Source organism: Podarcis muralis, chromosome 16, assembly GCF_964188315.1.
Source record: "Podarcis muralis chromosome 16, rPodMur119.hap1.1, whole genome shotgun sequence".
Lineage (NCBI taxonomy): Eukaryota > Metazoa > Chordata > Lepidosauria > Squamata > Lacertidae > Podarcis > Podarcis muralis.
Genome location: NC_135670.1, coordinates 33304861 through 33321669, shown reverse-complemented (window position 1 = coordinate 33321669; position 16809 = coordinate 33304861). Strand labels below are relative to the sequence as shown.

The window sequence follows — 16809 nt, the reverse complement described above, 5'->3', positions numbered from 1 at the left end:
CTAGTGATTCATTTTAAATAAATGGACGCATTCTACTCATGTAAAAACACGCTGATTCCCGGACCGTCCGCGGGCCGGATTTGGAAGGCGATTGGGCTGGATGCGGCCCCCGGGCCTTAGTTTGCGTACCCATGGAGTTGATCTTCTTTTTAGCAGAGTCACACACATACACAGAGAGATGCTCTGCACTGGGTGCAATCTAGCTAAAGCAAAATGCTTCTAAGTCCTTGTTGATATTGCTGGAAGAGATTTTAAGCATGTGCTCAACTCTTCCGTCAAAATCAGCAGGCCTTAATAAAAGCTCTGGAATTTTAACCAAATGGTGCCCCAGTTCTTCCCCCTACATAATTTCTAATTTAGTTTGTTCCTCTTCACTCCCAGCGGCATCAACTACGACAAGCCACTTCCTCCCATTCAAGTTGCATCTCTCCGAGCAGAGCGTATCGCAAAGGAGAAGAAGGTACGTTGCGAAGGAGATTCCAGTTCCTGCGCCGAAACAGTGAGTCGGGGGATGTTGTTTGGTGATAGGTCCAGTCTCACCCCTCCCCCTCCATAGTGGGGATGAACTAATGTATATGGTATGCTGCAGCTATTTCAAATATATGTGACATAAAGGCTTTGTATTGACACTGTAGGGGCTTTATTCACAGTCTAATCTGGACTTAGTTCATTTATGAAATTTATTGTTTTACCAGCAGGGCTGGTCTCTCATTGTGTTACCAGTTCATGCTTTTTTAGGGCAGGTTCTCATGTTCATTTTGCCAGTGCGGCTGGGGGTGGGAACAGTAATATTGAAACTTGGGAATAGCGTCATGGGTGTATCTTTCATTCATCAAGTGGCAAGTGTCTCCCATGCTTCTTATTTTGTTTAGAAACAGAAGCTGAAGTCAGGTGGTGGTAGTGGGGTATGATCCAGGCTGGGACAGCAGTGTGTGGGGTTGATCCTGTCTCCCTGCACCATTATTTATTTAAATATTTGGAAACCACTCTTCCAAACATAATAAAGGTGCCATACAGGCTAAAGACATAGCATTGCAATAAAAATGCCGAACAGATCAGTAAGAGTGGATTGGCAGAGAATATGTTGGGCGGGGGGGAGCAGAACCGAGTTATCTGTGACATGATTGGTCAATTACAATTAAGTATTTTTTATTATTTTCTTAATGGGAGGGGCAGCTGCCCCCCTGCACCCCCTGGCAACGCCCATGTTTGAATGGCCTGTCTGAATAATACAGTTTTTAGAAGACATCTAAAAAATGAACAGTGATGTCTCCTGCCAAACTTCTATTGGCAAGGAGTTCCACGGGACAAAACGTGCCACACCAAAGACTCGGTCCCTCATTAGGGCAAGCTGAACCTCAGGGGCATGTGAGACCAACCAAAGTGTCCCAGGCCTCAGAGACTAAGGTGGAGCAGAAGGAATTTCTTGCTGTGAATCCCCCAAATCTCAGCTATTTGCCCCTCAAGTAAATTCGTATTTTGGGGCAGGTCGGAGGAAAATTTTATTGGGAAATGGCACATGTAATTTTTCTGTACCACAAGCTGGATTGGGGGTTTGTTTCTCTGTTGCTTCCGAGGACAGGAAAGACTATCCTGTGACGAACCTGTTGCTCGTTCGGGGTCACTAGCGCTGCTGTATATAATGGGGTGGAAGAAGCATCTGAACAGCTATTCCCAAGTCTTTATATATTTCTCTCCCCCCGCCCCCCATCTACGTTGGGAAAGGTAATGTGAAGATCTGCCCTAAAGAACTGACACAAAATGAAGGGACTAGACCTTGTATATAAAGATGTCAAGTCTAGGCAAATTCAACATATCCACCTGTTCAGAGCCAATTGAAGAGAGGAGCGTGAGAATGGCTCGCCTTGTTCGGGATGCTTTTATCTGCCCTTTGAATAGGAACCAACCGCTTTTTCTCATTCCCCAGGCTCTGGCTGAGCAGCAACGGGCCCAGCAGCAAGCTGGACCTCAGCAGCCACAGCAGGCCGGCCAGCAACAAACACAGCAAGCGGCGGTACAGCAAGCCCAGCCTCAGCCCCAGGCTCAAGCCCAGGTAGTCCAGCAGCCCCAGGCTGTGGTGCAGACGGCTGTTACCACTGTGGCAAACACTGCAGTGCTGGTAAGACACTCTCGAGGGGTTGCAAATAGCCCCTGGCCCGGATGCCTGTGGGGAGTGGAGAGCATGTCCGGATTGACGCAGCAGTTAAGCTGTGCGAGAGTCTCCTCTTATTTCTAAAACTCAAAGCACGCATAGCATCATAAAGTGTGGGAGAGGCAGGCTAAGAAGTGTCACTTAGGCATGACATGCCACATATGCAGGGGTTCTTGTGGGCTTGTAACTTTCACGGGCAAAACTGTGTGGCTGCATTCTTATTTTAAGACCAGCATCCTGTAGCGCTACAGGCACAGGCAGTGACCAGCCTTAACATCAGGCACGTCCATTTATATGCAGCAAAGATGTTACCCGCTATAGGCTGCAAACCATAACCCTGATTTTCTGTCGGGAGGGAATCAGATGGTTATAGGCTAAATTCATGTTTTGTACTTCTCCCCCGCCCCCAAGAGGACCTGTTATTTTAAAAATAAGTTTTGGATTTATCAGCAGCACAAACCCACTTCATTTTTATTTATTTTTTCACTTTTTCACTTGTGCTTACATTTATTGGTGTGTATTCTGCGCTAAATCCTTAAACCAGTTAGAAACACAGCTTGAATATCCATGGAGATCATTTGGGACTCTTGCTAATTCTCAGAAAGCTGTGTCACATATGAGCAGGTAGCTTCACGACTCTTACATGGTGCCCACATTCACCATAATGCTGAAATTTCTGGCTGCTTCAGCCAGAGCACACACAAGTTTCCACAGCCCTTTTCCAGTTGCTTCACTTCGCCTGATCAAGTCAAGATTTAGCACTTGACTGTATCTTCCAGCTGCTTCTGAAAATAGGGCTAATGTCTTCCAAATAAACCAGGATAGGAAGCCATCATTTAAACTTTGCATCATATCCTGGCTTGTTTGGAAGGCATCAGCCACAGGTTTGGGGTTCACGTGCAATGGGGAACTTTCATTAAAATGCCAGCTTTTTAACTAACTGCCGGCTTCAAAGGTTTGCGAAGAAGTTGTGTGCAGCTGCGCACAGCTCCTGCCACATCCTGGCCAGCATTGCATGCCAAGCCTTCCACGTCCCGGTATGTTTCTCTCTTTAACCAAAATTATCTCTTGGCCAGGCTGGCACAATGAAGACCTCGGTGACTGGGACAAGCATGCAGACCGGTAAGTTACACCTCCCGTAGTAAAGCATTGTGGGTGGTGGAGAAATGACTATGCCTGCCTCCATTGCAGGCCCAGACTGACCTTTTGGTTTTGTTTCTCAGCTACAGTGAGCGGGAACGTTATTGTAAATACAGTGGCTGGGGTTCCTGGAACGACCTTTCAGCCAATCAACAAGCGGCTGGCTTCTCCCGTGATACCGGGATCACTGGCGGTGAGTATTTTCAGATGCCCAGTGTATCACTTTCAGGCTCCCAACGAGGGCAGCAATTTCAACTAGAGTCCAGTGTGTGTGCGGATGCAGTTTGATTATAGATAGGGGCACCTGGAAAAAATCCTACGCCGGAAGTGGGATTCTTTACTACGGCGAGGACAAAGCTTGGTTTGCCAAGATGTCTTGAGTTTGAGCCATTTGGTCAAGGATAAGCTTAACTTGAGAGCTGCGACAATTTACATCTTTCTTCCTTTCCTTTAGACCGCAGGAGGAACGGCTACAGCCCAGGTGGTACATACTCAACAGAGAGCAGCTGCCGCACCTGCTGCATCTGCAGAACTGGTGACCATAGCATCTACCCCAGGGGTCCGAGCAGTGACATCGGTGACAGCGCCAGCAGTTGTCACTACTAACCTGACCCCGGTCCAGACCCAAGCAAGATCCTTAGTCACTCAGGTTACGCCAGGTAAAGAGTGTACATTTTGCATAGTCTGATTTTTTTAAAAAAACCTTTAAATCTTACCTATGGGATACTTTCCCAAACTGGTAGTAACAACATCTGCTTCTTGTTTCCAATCCTCTGCTGACTTGGCGTTATGTGGGTTTTAACAACAACAACAACAACAACAGCAATTTATACCCTGTTGATCTGGCTGGGTTTCCCCAGCCACTGTGGGCAGCTCCTAACAGAATATTAAAATCATGATAAAACATCAAACATTAAAAACTTCCTTTAACAGGGTTGCCTTCAGATGTCTTCTAAAAGTCAGATGTTTATTTCCTTGACATCTGATGGAAGGGCGTTCCACTGGGTGGGCGCCACTACTGAGAAGGCCCTCTGCCTGGTTCCCTGTAACCTCAATTCTCGCAGTGAGGGAACCACCAGAAGGCCCTTGGGAAGCTGGACCTTAGTGTCTGGGCTGAAGGATGGGGGTGGAGACGCTCCTTTAGATATACTAGACTGAGGCCGTTTAGGGCTTTAAAGGTCAGCACCAACACTTTGAATTGTGCTCGGAAACGTACTGGGAGCCAATGCAGATCTCTCAGGACCGGTGTTATGTGGTCCCGGCGGCCACTCCCAGTCACCAGTCTAGCTGCTGCATTCTGGATTAATTGTTACTGGGGATTGTTTTGTGAAATCTTTATGAATTGCGTGCTGCAGTTCCTTAAAAACGTTGCAAGTCGCTTGGAGGTGAGTTTCTTGTGTGTGTAACGAATGGCTAGGAAGTGTAATAAATCTCCGTTTCTTCTTCTCCCCCTGCCCCCAGCAGCTCCAGCAGGTGTGCAGTTGTCGGGGAAGGCTATCAGCCCGGCTCACTTCCAGCTCCTGCGGCAGCAGCAACAGCAGCAGGCAGCAGCAGGCCAGGTCCAAGTCCCACAGGCCCAGTCGCCAGCCCAGATTAAAGCTGTGGGGAAGTTATCCCAGGTGAGGGCGAGGCTCCTCGATTTGTGAGCACTAGCGTCGGTCAGAGCGCTGCATTGCACCCCATCTGCACCATGCGTTGAAAGCAGCACCATGCTGCTTTAAGAGCCTGAAAAATCCTGAAGTGGCCCTCCAAGACCCACTGCAATTTTCAAGTGTTCAGGGGGTGGGGGTGGGGAAGAATGGTGGGGTAGAAGAATGGTGTAAATTGGGCATATTTGCATCATGGAGTTGCGGGGAAGGGCAAGGAGTTTGCCTGAGTGCTGAAGCTCTGCCTCCAACCCCTAGAGATTTAACCTGATCCCCTCCCACTTCTGAGATGCTTTGCCCATGCACAGCTGTCGAGCATATCTTTACAGTCATCAGAACTGGAAACCTGCTCTTTGAAACCAAAAGATAAAAGCAGGGGCTCTGGGAAAGGAGGCTCCCGCTCTCAACATCAGATTCTGTATTTTTAGCTCCGTCACTTCCATGGAATCCTAGCATACATAGTGTTCATGTATTTTTGATAACACGGCATTTGATTTTACACTTGCACCTAATACATATATAGCAGCCTTCTCCAACCTGGGGCTGATGGGAGTTTGCAGTCCAAAGCATTTGAAGGGCAACATAAGAACCTGCCTTATACTGAGTCGGACCCTTGCCCTGTCTAACTCAGTTACTCCCTGTGTCGGCTGGCAGCGCCTCTCCATGGTTTCAGGCACAGACTCTTTCCCAGCCCTACCTGGAGAAGCCAGGGATTGAACTAGGGACCCTCTGCATGGAAGGCAAAGACTCTACCGCTGAGAGCAACCCAGATGGGGAAAGGTGCAGTGCATTATGTAACATGCACTGTGTTTTGAGATCTATATGCTCAGCCAGGGTGGATAAAAATCAATGATTTTTTTAAAAAATCAGATTTAAAAAAATGTAAATCGGATTTTTAAAATAAAATGCTTTTGGAGGAGAAATCTTTCTAAAGATAGTTTTCTATTTAAGTTACATTTTAGTCCAAAGGCTATTCATCAGGAAAGAAGGATTTGTTTTATGTTTTTCATGTGTTCTAAAACTCAGTCTAAGGTGCTTTAAAAAAAAAAACACACAAAAAAACACACAAACCATTTAATTACATCAGTTAACAGACATGGATACATATGCTATAATGTTGTTCTTTTAGTTAAATAAATTGTTTATTAAGGAGGTGATTATTTTTCTCCTTCCAATAAAGTAAAGCAGAAAAACTGTCCAAATATAAACAGTTAACTTATTAAACCACACAATAATTTCAGAATTATCTGTCTGTGAATTTCTAATAGTATAACCAAATCAGTAATTTTTGATATAACTGTAAAAACTACTCTGAAAATTTATTATTCCAAAAACGAAACCTTCATCTGGTTGTAAATATTAAGATTATACCAGCAAGAATGAGTCTTTCTGTAAAAATAAAAATAAAAAAATGATTTAAATCAAGTCTTACTGACTACTGATTTAAATCAGGTCTTACTGACTTGTGATTTAAATCGTGATTTAAATTGATTTGATTTAAATAAAATCCAGCCTGCGCTCAGCAAATCTTGTTACTGTATCAGAAAAGAAAAAACTTTGGTTCCAATTCTCTCCTGGTATCAGAAGCCATTTAGCAGAGCCAAAAGTCGTGGTGGTGGTACGATGTTGTGTTTCTCTCTCTCTCTTCAGGAGCAGCTCATCAAGTTACAGAAGCAGAAGATGCAGATTCCCCAGCAGCAGGCTGCCCAGCAGCAGGCCCAGCCTGGAGCCCAGCAACAGGCCTCTCAGGTTCAAGTGCAGCAGCAGCAGCAGACCCAGCAACTCACGGCCGTCGCAGCACCGAGGCCAGGGGCGGTCCTCACTGGCACCACCGTCACGAACCTCCAGGTTGCTCGCCTTGTAAGTCAGCCTTGGGGATCCCGCAGAGGTTAACAAGCCAGCAGAAATTTCAGTTAGCCTGGCACTGGTGGGACGGTTGGCAAAGAGGAAAGACTGGGCACAAGCCTTCTCTCTCTCTCTTTTTTGCCTTGGCTAAGTGCTGCCTGCTGTGGGAGGGGCGGGGTGTGAAGGGGTGGAGAGCTCTGCCCTTCCTCTGCTGGCTCATTCACTCTCCTGCATGGTCTTCTGCACTGGCTGGGCAAGTTCTTAAAATGCACTTAAGCACCGGACTGGCAGCCACAGAATTCTGCTCAGCTAGAGCACTCTTCGTTGTGAACACAAGGTGAAAAGTCTTTCTGGAACAGCTGTCTTCTTTCTCACAGACAGTATACAGTGGTGCCTTGCAAGACGAAATTAATTCGTTCCGCGAGTTTTGTCGTCTTGCGATTTTTTCCGTCTTGCGAAGCACGGTGTTGGGAAAGTTTTGGAAAAGCTTCAAAAATCACCAAAGTCTTTAAAAACCTCAAAAAAGGCTACCACACCGCGTTCTATGAGTTGCTCCTCGAAGTCAAGTCGCAACTGTATTAACGGTGTTAAGAAAAAGGAAACAAACTTGCAAGACGTTTCCGTCTTGCGAAGCAAGCCCATAGGGAAAATCGTCTTGCGAAGCAGCTCAAAAAACAAAAAACCCTTTCGTCTAGCGAGTTTTTTGTCTTGCGAGGCATTCGTCTTGCGAGGTACCACTGTATATTTGGGAAGCAGACCATTCCCCACTGTTGACCCCTAAGCAACTGACATTTAGAGGACACTGCTTTTGAACACCAGGGCTCCATTTAGCCCTCATGGCTCCTGGGGGGTCAATAGAGCCCGCCCCTCCTCCATGGGTTTGTCTTAAGCCCCATTTGAAGTCACCTGGGCCAGCCTTCTCCAACCTGTTGTCCACCAGGTGTTTGGGACGACCACCATTTGTTCCTGTCCATTGGCCAGTTGGGCTGATGGGTGTCATAGTACAAAATTTCTGGAGGCTGCTGGCTGAGAGTTGGAGTGTAGCAGAATCCGGAGAGCCACAGGTTCCCCATCCTGTTTTAATCCAGGGGTAGGGGACATTTTTAAAGTTGAGGCCCACATTCTCTGGCAGAGAACCTTCAAGGGGCCATATGCTGGTGACAGGCAGAGCCAGAGGTGAAAGTGGCTGGAGCACTTCGTACAAACCTTTCTCTGTTCTGCAAGCAAAGTGGCTGGAGCACTTCGTACAAACCTTTCTCTGTTCTGCAAGCAGGACAAGCGAGAGGCATTATCAGAGTTCAGGGAAACGTTACAGACAGGCAAAGTGACTCGAGGAGGGTGTGAAGCAGGGCCAGTGAGGGCCTGAGTAGAGTTCCAAGGGCCAGTTAGGTTTCTCGTTCCTGCCTCATTGCGTTGCCGTTCTGTGGAGCGGATTGCATTCCACCAGAAATAGGCAGGTCTCCTCTCATGCTTGTGCAATAATCCCAATTCCTTACTGCTCAGACTCGTGTTCCTGCTTCCCAGCTTCAAGCGCAAGGCCAAATCCAGGCCCAGGCACCGCAAACAGCCCAGGTGGCCTTGGCGAAGCCTCCGGTGGTGTCTGTTCCAGCTGCCGTAGTGTCATCTGCAGGGGTCACCACGCTCCCTGTCACAGTCGCTGGGATTAGTGTCGCTATTGGACAACCACAGAAAGCAGCAGGTGTGTCAATCATTATTCTTAACCTGTTTGTGAGACCGAGAGGATATCAAACTTTTGGAAGAAAAAACCTGAGCTTCCTAAGTCTCTTTCCCCCCTTTTCCTCTCTCAGAGTGATGCCCAATATGTCACTTTCTTTTTCTTTCTCTTTTTAAAACCAGAGACTTACTAACGCCTATACTGTACCATGCTTGTGACAGTGAATTCTCCAGTTGGCCAAGGACTTGGGATATTCAGTGGGTCAGGGAATCAAACAGATTGCAGACTTGCTTCTGTGAAGCAGAAGGAAAGCTGTCGGTTTAGCTGTAGCACAGGAGCTGGTGGAGAACTGGCAAGAGGTTTTATTTCTGTATCAAAAACTTGCCCCCTGCTTCATCCCAAGGTGATTTAGGTCAAGATATGAAAACAGTAAGAGATCAAAACAAAAAACACAGCAGCAGAATAAATACATCCCAGCAAGAACAAAAGAGATGAATGAATGCAAGTTGCACAAAACACCTGTCCATTTCAAAGACTTTCCTGAGGAACTATATTTCATCTTGGCACCTGAGGGACCATAGCTTCCCAAAATAGCCCTCCTCCTCCCCCCCTCTCCAAAACCACCCCACTTTGGGTTGTGCTGCGTGCACACAAATTGCTGCCCAACACATTGCCTATAGTCATCCTGCTCCAGTCAGGTTGGCAGAGTTGTGGGGACGTGCTAGTGGAGGGCAGGAGCAGCAGTGCCGAGGAGGAGGGTGCTCAGGTTCGCAGTGCTTCAGAAAAGCCCCTCCAAAGCACAAGTGCTCCAGAAACTTGGAAGGAGATGAGTAGGATCATCAATGGGCATCAGAGGCTCTTACCTCCAAAATTCAACAGGACCCCAAGTGAAGGCCTCATCCTTCTGGAAGCAGGCTTGTGTGGCTACCACAAATGTCGGGTTCGTTTAGTAGCCAGGACAGGTGGGCCTCTGACTACTGATAAAAGAGCAGTAGTGGGGAAAGACAGGTTGAAGGAGGAAGGTCTTCAGCAGGCACTGAAAACACAACAGGAAGGAATTCCAAAAAGGTATTGTGGAGCATCATTGTAAACAGTGTCTCAGAACTTGCAGTGTCCAGTCTTTTAGTTCTGTCCTTCGTATCCTGCACAGGAGGACAGACTGTGGTGGCTCAGCCGCTGAACGTCCAGCAGCTCTTGAAACTCAAGCAGCATCACCAGGCAGCCCAGCAGCAGAAAGCCATCCAGCCTCAGGTTGCCCAAGGACAAGCTGCTGTTCAGCAAAAGGTACCCCTCTCTGTTCCCGTTACTGCCTTTGCAAACGCTGCATTACCATTAAGGTGGGAGACTGGATACATTGGCTATTAGAAGCGTTCTAAAGATGGAGGAATGGTCTGCTGTTATCACCAACTCTTACCTGTAAGAAAATTGTCGCAGTAGAGCACAGCTGCATAGGGCAAAGATTTGCATGTACTTAACCATGTCTTGGGACGCGGGTGGCGCTGTGGGTAAAAGCCTCAGAGCCTAGGGCTTGCCGATTGAAAGGTCGGCGGTTCGAATCGCCACGGCGGGGTGCGCTCCCATTGCTCAGTCCCAGCGCCTGCCAACCTAGCAGTTCGAAAGCACTCCTGGGTGCAAGTAGATAAATAGGGACCGCTTACTGGCGGGAAGGTAAACGGCGTTTACGTGTGCTGCGCTGGCTCGCCAGATGCAGCTTGTCACGCTGGCCACGTGACCCGGAAGTGTCTCCGGACAGCACTGGCCCTCGGCCTCTTAAGTGAGATGGGCGCACAACCCTAGAGTCTGTCAAGACTGGCCCGTACGGGCAGGGGTACCTTTACCTTTTTAACCGTGTCCTGGATTCAGAGAACTCCACTCTGTTTGTTATGTTCCATATCCTGCCTTTCCCTGAAGGAGGTCAGGGCAATGTGCATGCTTCCACACACCCCTGTATCCTCTAAGCAAGCCTGTGAGGTAGGTTGGGAAGAGAGGTTGTGACTGGCAAAGGTCACCTAGCGATTTTCCTGGGGAAAATGGGGAATCGGAACCTGATTCTTCCAGTCGTCATCTGACATTTTTAACCAGTGCGCTGACTCAAAGAGGTTGAATGCACTATTTTGCCCTTTCAGTTAAATGCCCAGCAAGTCACCGTCCAGGCCCAACAGCAGACATCACAGCAGCAGAAAGTCTACGCTACGCAGCCGGCCATTAAGGCACAGTTCCTACCAACGCCGATTTCTCAGGCCCAGAAACCTGGTGGAGCCCAACAAGTCCAGACCCAAATACAGGTAAGGCTACTACTGTGCCTCTTCCCCTCTCTTTGACGAGGATGTGATATTGGTACTCATACAATAAGAGCCCCTTCCGTTTCCCTGCCGGTTGTTCAGTGACTGTTTCTACCAAGTTCATCCCTACATCAGTCGGTGTGGAAACCACAGACACTGGCTTAAGTCAAACATTTGCAGAATACTGGATACTTTTTAAATGACAAACCCCTTCTCCCCCAATGTGTTGTTCTTAAAGGTTGCAAAGCTCCCACAAGTGGTCTCGCAACAGGCAGCAGTAGCCAATATTCAGCAGGTGGTGTCTGTTTCCCAACAGGTAAGGTTTGTGGGAGTCCACATTTCAAACTTGCATACATTTTTTTAAAATTATTGAGCAGGGAAGTGTAACTTCTGAAATTGCCTTTAGAAAGGATTGAACACTTAACAAAGTGTGATGTTCATTAGCAAGCATTTCTGTTTACCTCTTCCTCTTTTTCTCCCTCCCCGCACCCCCCAAGGTTCAAGCTCAGCCGCAGACGGTGACTTTGTCCCAGACAACAGCAGGACAGCATCAGGTCCAAGTCATCCCTGCCACCACCGCCACCGCTCAAGTGGTCCCACAGAAACTGGTCCAGCAGCAGGTTGTCACGGCAGCATCTCCCCAGATTCAGGCAGCCGGCGTACAGAACCCATCTCAGGTTCCGGCATCGTCCGACGGCCAGACTCAGCAAGCGAAAGTGCAAATGAGGACTCCGGTCAGGATAAAGGCACCCAACAAACCCAGCTGAGTCCATGGTGACCTCACAGCAGTGAGCAAAGGAGGACACACAGTTTGTGCTTCCTGCCACCTGGCAAAAGCTGGAGCCTGCAGACCTGTTTGCACAGGAAAAACTTTGCCGGCAGTCCCTTCACCAGAGAGCCTCTCCCCAAAAGCTGCAGGCGCACTTTGTGACTCTGATCCTGTGTGAAGTTCCCAGGAAGGCCGCATGTTCAAACCATACGCCGTGTAAATATTTAAAGACCTGGATCTCTGCTTGTTTTCATAAGAGAGATAAGCGAAGAGGTTGCTCTCAAGTACACGTAGAAATCTGCATAGTCTCGCATATCACCATCACTGCCATAGGGAAATCCTCTTTGAGTGGGTTTCAAATGACTAAAAGGCAATGCTCAGTCAGTGGCTGGCAGAGCAAGAGTCCTCTCCACTTGTTTTGGAGTGAGTTGTGACAAGCCCTTCATAAGTTGGCTGGGAGTGGGGATTTGTTGGAAGCTCTCTCCAGAACATTCAGCCAATAAATGTGAAGATTTGTAAGTATCTGTAATTATGAACCATATTTCAGTCTCCATTTTTGTAAGTCCTTTTTTTAAAAAAAACATTTGCTAGCTGTGTGTCAAGTTGTGTGTCCTGTTCCCTTCCCCAACTGTACAGTTTTTTTTTAAATCACTCACCCATAGGCTTTCACTCTCATTTCCCCACTTTTAAGGTAAATAATAATCCAGGCATGTGTCTTGGGGAAATAAATACTATGTGATAGTATCTGTGTGTTTAATTATTACCCATAGTTTCTTTTTCTATCCCACTTAATTTCTAAAAAGAAAGGTTTCGTTAACAATTGATAAGCAAAAACGGTTCATTGCCCTTATTTCTTACATGGAGCAGAATGCTCTGGTATTTTTCCACTGTTGGGATCTGTTTTAAATGTCTCTGCTTTATAGGAAGAGGAACTTTAAAAATTCAGTCTAAATTCTTTAGTTGTGTAAAGAATTGGATCTAAATGCTTTTATGCTCTTCTTTTACCAAACAATAAGAAACAAAATCTTCATGCAGGGCATTTGTGGGTTGCTAATTTTGCAAATTTTGCCTGCCTTGCTAATTTTTGAGTTCCTGAGCAACTGTGAAACAATCAGGGACAGCAGCTTCTGACTCCCTCAACCCCCCCCCCCCAATTCATGGCAAAATATCTTTGCCATGTGTTAAAAACTGACACTGCTTCTGGAACCTCAGATTGTCTGCTGTTTTAGCTACTATGCTGCACAATGTGCCATGAGAACAAAATGAGATATTATTAAATGCTAGAAAGAGGACCATGGTTTGCAGGAAAGTGATATATCTGCATGCTACACAACCAGGGTCCCAGTTTTGGTGGGGTGGGGGTTCTGCCGTTCTTCTCAGACTACAGAGCCAGCCCATGACTACAGAGCCTGCCCAAAGCTTGTGGGTCACAGTGGGCTCTGTGCTAAGCTCTTGTGGATTGTGGCCAACGTAGATTCCTGTTCTGCATACATGAATTATTGGACTGCAACTGTTAGAGAGCACAGGCAACGTTTTGAACCTGCAGAGCCCCTAGCCCTTTCATTTAAATTCAGTTCCCTCTTGCAACATGCCTGCTTTTCCTCGAACCTCAGTTTTTACAATTGTCATTTGTGTGTGTTTGTTTGTTTTGGGGTTTTTTTATAAAAAATAAGTGTTTGTACATAAAAGAAGTAGAGACAGATCAACCCTCCCTTGATAGCTTTGTACTATTACGTTTGTTGGTTTGTGTTTGTGAGAGCTGCTATTACACAGGCAGCGGAAGAATTAAAATGCAAGCTGAAGGCAACGGCAACACACACAAAAAGATGGTTGGGAACCACTTGGAATGTCTCTTGTGTTAGCAGAGGGCTCGCCAACCTGGTACCCTCCAGATGTTATGGACTACAACTCCCATGAGCCCTCACCAGCCGAGTTGGCTGGGAACCACCCAGAATATTTCTTGCGTTAGCCTCTTTGGAGATGAATGGGTCATGCATAGAAGCTGGTTCCTGGTAGATCATTGCGCCTATTTCATACTGTATACTGATGTCCACCCCACCCCCCTCCAAAAAGTGTAGTTAGTTCTGGTTTTACTTCTGAAAAAAAAAGTTTATATCTTTATTATGTGTATAAATGCAGTGGGGTGTAAATGTAAACAGAAAAGAAAAAGTAAAGGTTTCTCTCCTCCCCACTGCATTTTTTTTGACAGCCTCTGTGTTTGGTTTTGATTGTGTCAGCAGAAGCAATGTCTATTTCTACAGACAGTGAAGATGAAAATTAGACTCTTCCCCTCTGTCTCTCCCTCCTCTTCCCTCCCTCTCACAAAAAAAGTGTGTTAGGAAGCCGGTCTAATTTGTAAATATCTTTATGAACATAAAACATTTGTACTTGACCAGTAGGATTGTAAGGACTTGTGATGTATCCTACCTGAAGCTGTAATAAAGTGTACATTTTTATAACACACGGCTGCCATTACTTCTTGGGACTTTTGTATTTTGCATTGACCCCTTAGGATCTGCTTCCTTGCCACAAAATGTTAGTTCCTCCCCCCCCCCCCCCCCCGGAAACCATGAGGGAAGGGGAGGCTAATAAAACCCCAGAAACTTTAAAACAGCTTTGCAGGTTCAATCTTTTATCAAGATGCATCATCCTAGAGGTGATAAACAGGAAGAAGCTGAAATTAGAACTCCATGTGCACTAATGTCAAAACAGAGACATCTCCCCCGTCTCCAAAATAAATAGGGAGAGCGAGTCTTTTTTTAAAATTTTTTTTTTATTGAGATTTAAGATCACCCACCAACACCAATAAACCATCAAATCTTATTACATATATCCTACTTTATGCTCCATAGAGCTGTTGACTTCCGTCCTTCCCGTCCACCAGTTTTCCTATTCCATTCTATAATTCACAGTTTCTTTGATTAAATATTACAACATGACATAAGATTTACTTCAATCCTGCCAACGTTTTCAAATTTGTACAGTTCTCACTGTACAAAAATTTACACCATTCTTTTTGGTACTTTGTCTCCTCCTGATTGCGAATTCTGTGTGTCAATTTAGCCATCTCAGCGTATTCAACCAGCTTTATCTGCCATTCTATTGTCTGTATCTCCTGTTGCTTCCACTTTTGAGCTATCAGAACTCTAGCTGCTGTTGTTGCATACAGATATAATCTCTGATCTCTGATTCTTAATATCTTCTCCCACCAAACCTAGCAAGAATTCTTCCGGCTTTTTGGGAAAGCTATACTTAAACATCTTTTTTAACTCGTTATAAACTGCTTCCTAGGGAGAGCGAGTCTTGAAACAAAAGGAACAGTTGCAGTATAGGCTACGAGCAAGACTCTGACACTGATGTAGGGAAGAAGGAAAAGTTGCATTGGGTACTTTACCTGGGAGTAAACATCACTTGAGAGAGAGGAAAGCAGACTTTGCCTTGTCGAGGGGGGAGATGCTTTTGGAGGGGCAGTTGCCAAAAGAGCTGAGGGTTCTGGTATTTTGAATGTAGGTATAAAATAGGGTGGGGGGGGGGAAAGTATGTTTAGTTACCTAATTAAATTAATCACTGAGCAGGGCTTTGAACATGATTCACCCAGGTCAGTCAATATTCTAGCCGAGGCACCAGAGTGCAGGGCAGATGGGGCTTGTCAACCTGGGAAGGGAGCCCACCTAGGAGGAGGAAAACTGACCCTAAACCTCTGCTTCCTTGGGGGTTATATTTGGGGGGAGAAAAGGCTAAGGCGTAAACCTTACACATCTGGAGTGCAGTCCCTAAGATGGTTGGATGGCACATTGTACACCTCCTGGTGCCAAACGTATTTCCCCCCCGTTTTCAGGGTTTTTATTATTTGCTTTTATTAAAAGATTTTCATGGATAACAAAGATACACATAACATCTCTGTTTTCAGTTCATAGAGTCCTTTCTACATGTCAGTTATACTCTGTGAGACATTGCTGTCGAAGGGGAAGGTATCCCCAATATACGAAATACTACAAAAGTATTGCTCTGCTGTCCTTTGGACCTTATTATCAGTGAGGCCGAGAGGGGGTTCTTATCATCTGGGCATCTCACGGGGAGGTCACTTTTGAGTTGCTAACACAGCGGTTTGACTTCACCTCCAGAGGCTTACTCCATTGTCTGCGAGACCGATGTCGAAACGATAGCCCCCTACCAGCCAGGCCAGATCTCTTAACCCAGAGGAAAGTAATTCTAATAATCTGTGGCCATGTTTTTCCTATGCTTCTGGTGTGAAACCTCTGCCTAATGATCTCTCAACTTCTGTCAATGCTTACTGTGGAAGCCCTGAACAACCTGAGATCAGGATACCTGAAAGACCAGCTGAGTTATTAAATCCCAGGATGGTCACAGAGCTCATCCTGGTCACAAAGGCCCGACTGGCCTCACTCACTTCTTTAAGTGTAGCTTGATAAATCTCCCCAAATGCGACAGGGATGCATCCTGACACACTTTTATTTTTAGTACGTGAAAATTGTTATACAGTATATACTACAGAACTGTAGAGTTGGAAGGGACACCCAGAGTCATCTAATCGACACCCCCCACCGCAATGCAATCTTTATTGTTGGGGTTATAAGATAAAAGGAGTGGGTGGAGGTTATTTTTTTATTGAATTTATATACAGTGGTACCTCAGGTTAAGTATTTAATTCGTTCCGGAGGTCCGTTCTTGACCTGAAACTGTTCTTAACCTGAAGCACCACTTTAGCTAATGGGGCCTCCCACTGCCGCCGCGCCGCCGGAGCACAATTTCTGTTCTCATCCTGAAACAAGTTCTTAACCCGAGGTACTATTTCTGGGTTAGCGGAGTCTGTAACCTGAAGCATATGTAACCCGAGATACCACTGTACCGCCCTATATCCGCAGGTCTCAGGGCTGTTTCCAGTATAAAATCAGAATTATAATACCCCAAAGTACATAATCAAAATAAAAACAACAACCCAATAACACGCACACATTTTAAAAAGAGCATACCATTCCAGCTTAGGAAAACAAGTTTGCAACATTACTGTCTAGGCCCCCAAAAAATCTGATAAAAAAACAGTGTGTAAAAATGCACGTGTTGAAGAATCGCTTTAGCATCCACCTGACCTCTACAGTATTGCCAAATCTTCCCCATGACCGCTTTCTCTCTTCGGCTCCGGGCGGATCCTCGGCTCTTTACGCGCGCCTTGGCTTGGGTGCTTCGTTGCGCATTGCGCTTGCATCTAACGGAGCCTCGTGCGGCTTCCTCGCGAGGAAGGAAATAAAAGCAACATAAGGATACACACTGCCAGGACT

At 46.2% G+C, this 16809-nt stretch overlaps 1 protein-coding gene across 26 annotated transcripts in view; it reads left to right on the top strand.

Annotated features, from left to right (window-relative positions):
• The window catches only part of EP400 (E1A binding protein p400), a 72334-nt gene extending 58366 nt beyond the window's left edge, over positions 1-13968 (top strand). For 12 of the 26 annotated variants that reach the window (XM_077920299.1, XM_077920296.1, XM_077920295.1 and 9 more), the window contains 12 exons: positions 382-499; positions 1928-2119; positions 3229-3274; positions 3376-3485; positions 3747-3951; positions 4754-4911; positions 6589-6798; positions 8287-8482; positions 9609-9742; positions 10585-10743; positions 10979-11056; positions 11238-13968. In XM_077920299.1, coding sequence (XP_077776425.1) covers positions 382-499; positions 1928-2119; positions 3229-3274; positions 3376-3485; positions 3747-3951; positions 4754-4911; positions 6589-6798; positions 8287-8482; positions 9609-9742; positions 10585-10743; positions 10979-11056; positions 11238-11507 — 1876 coding nt within the window. In that variant the 3' untranslated portion in view covers positions 11508-13968. The remainder of the gene's footprint in view (positions 1-381; positions 500-1927; positions 2120-3228; positions 3275-3375; positions 3486-3746; positions 3952-4753; positions 4912-6588; positions 6799-8286; positions 8483-9608; positions 9743-10584; positions 10744-10978; positions 11057-11237) is intronic. The other 14 variants (XM_077920294.1, XM_077920290.1, XM_077920292.1 and 11 more) reach the window with 8 other exon arrangements.
• The last annotated feature ends 2841 nt before the right edge of the window (positions 13969-16809 follow it).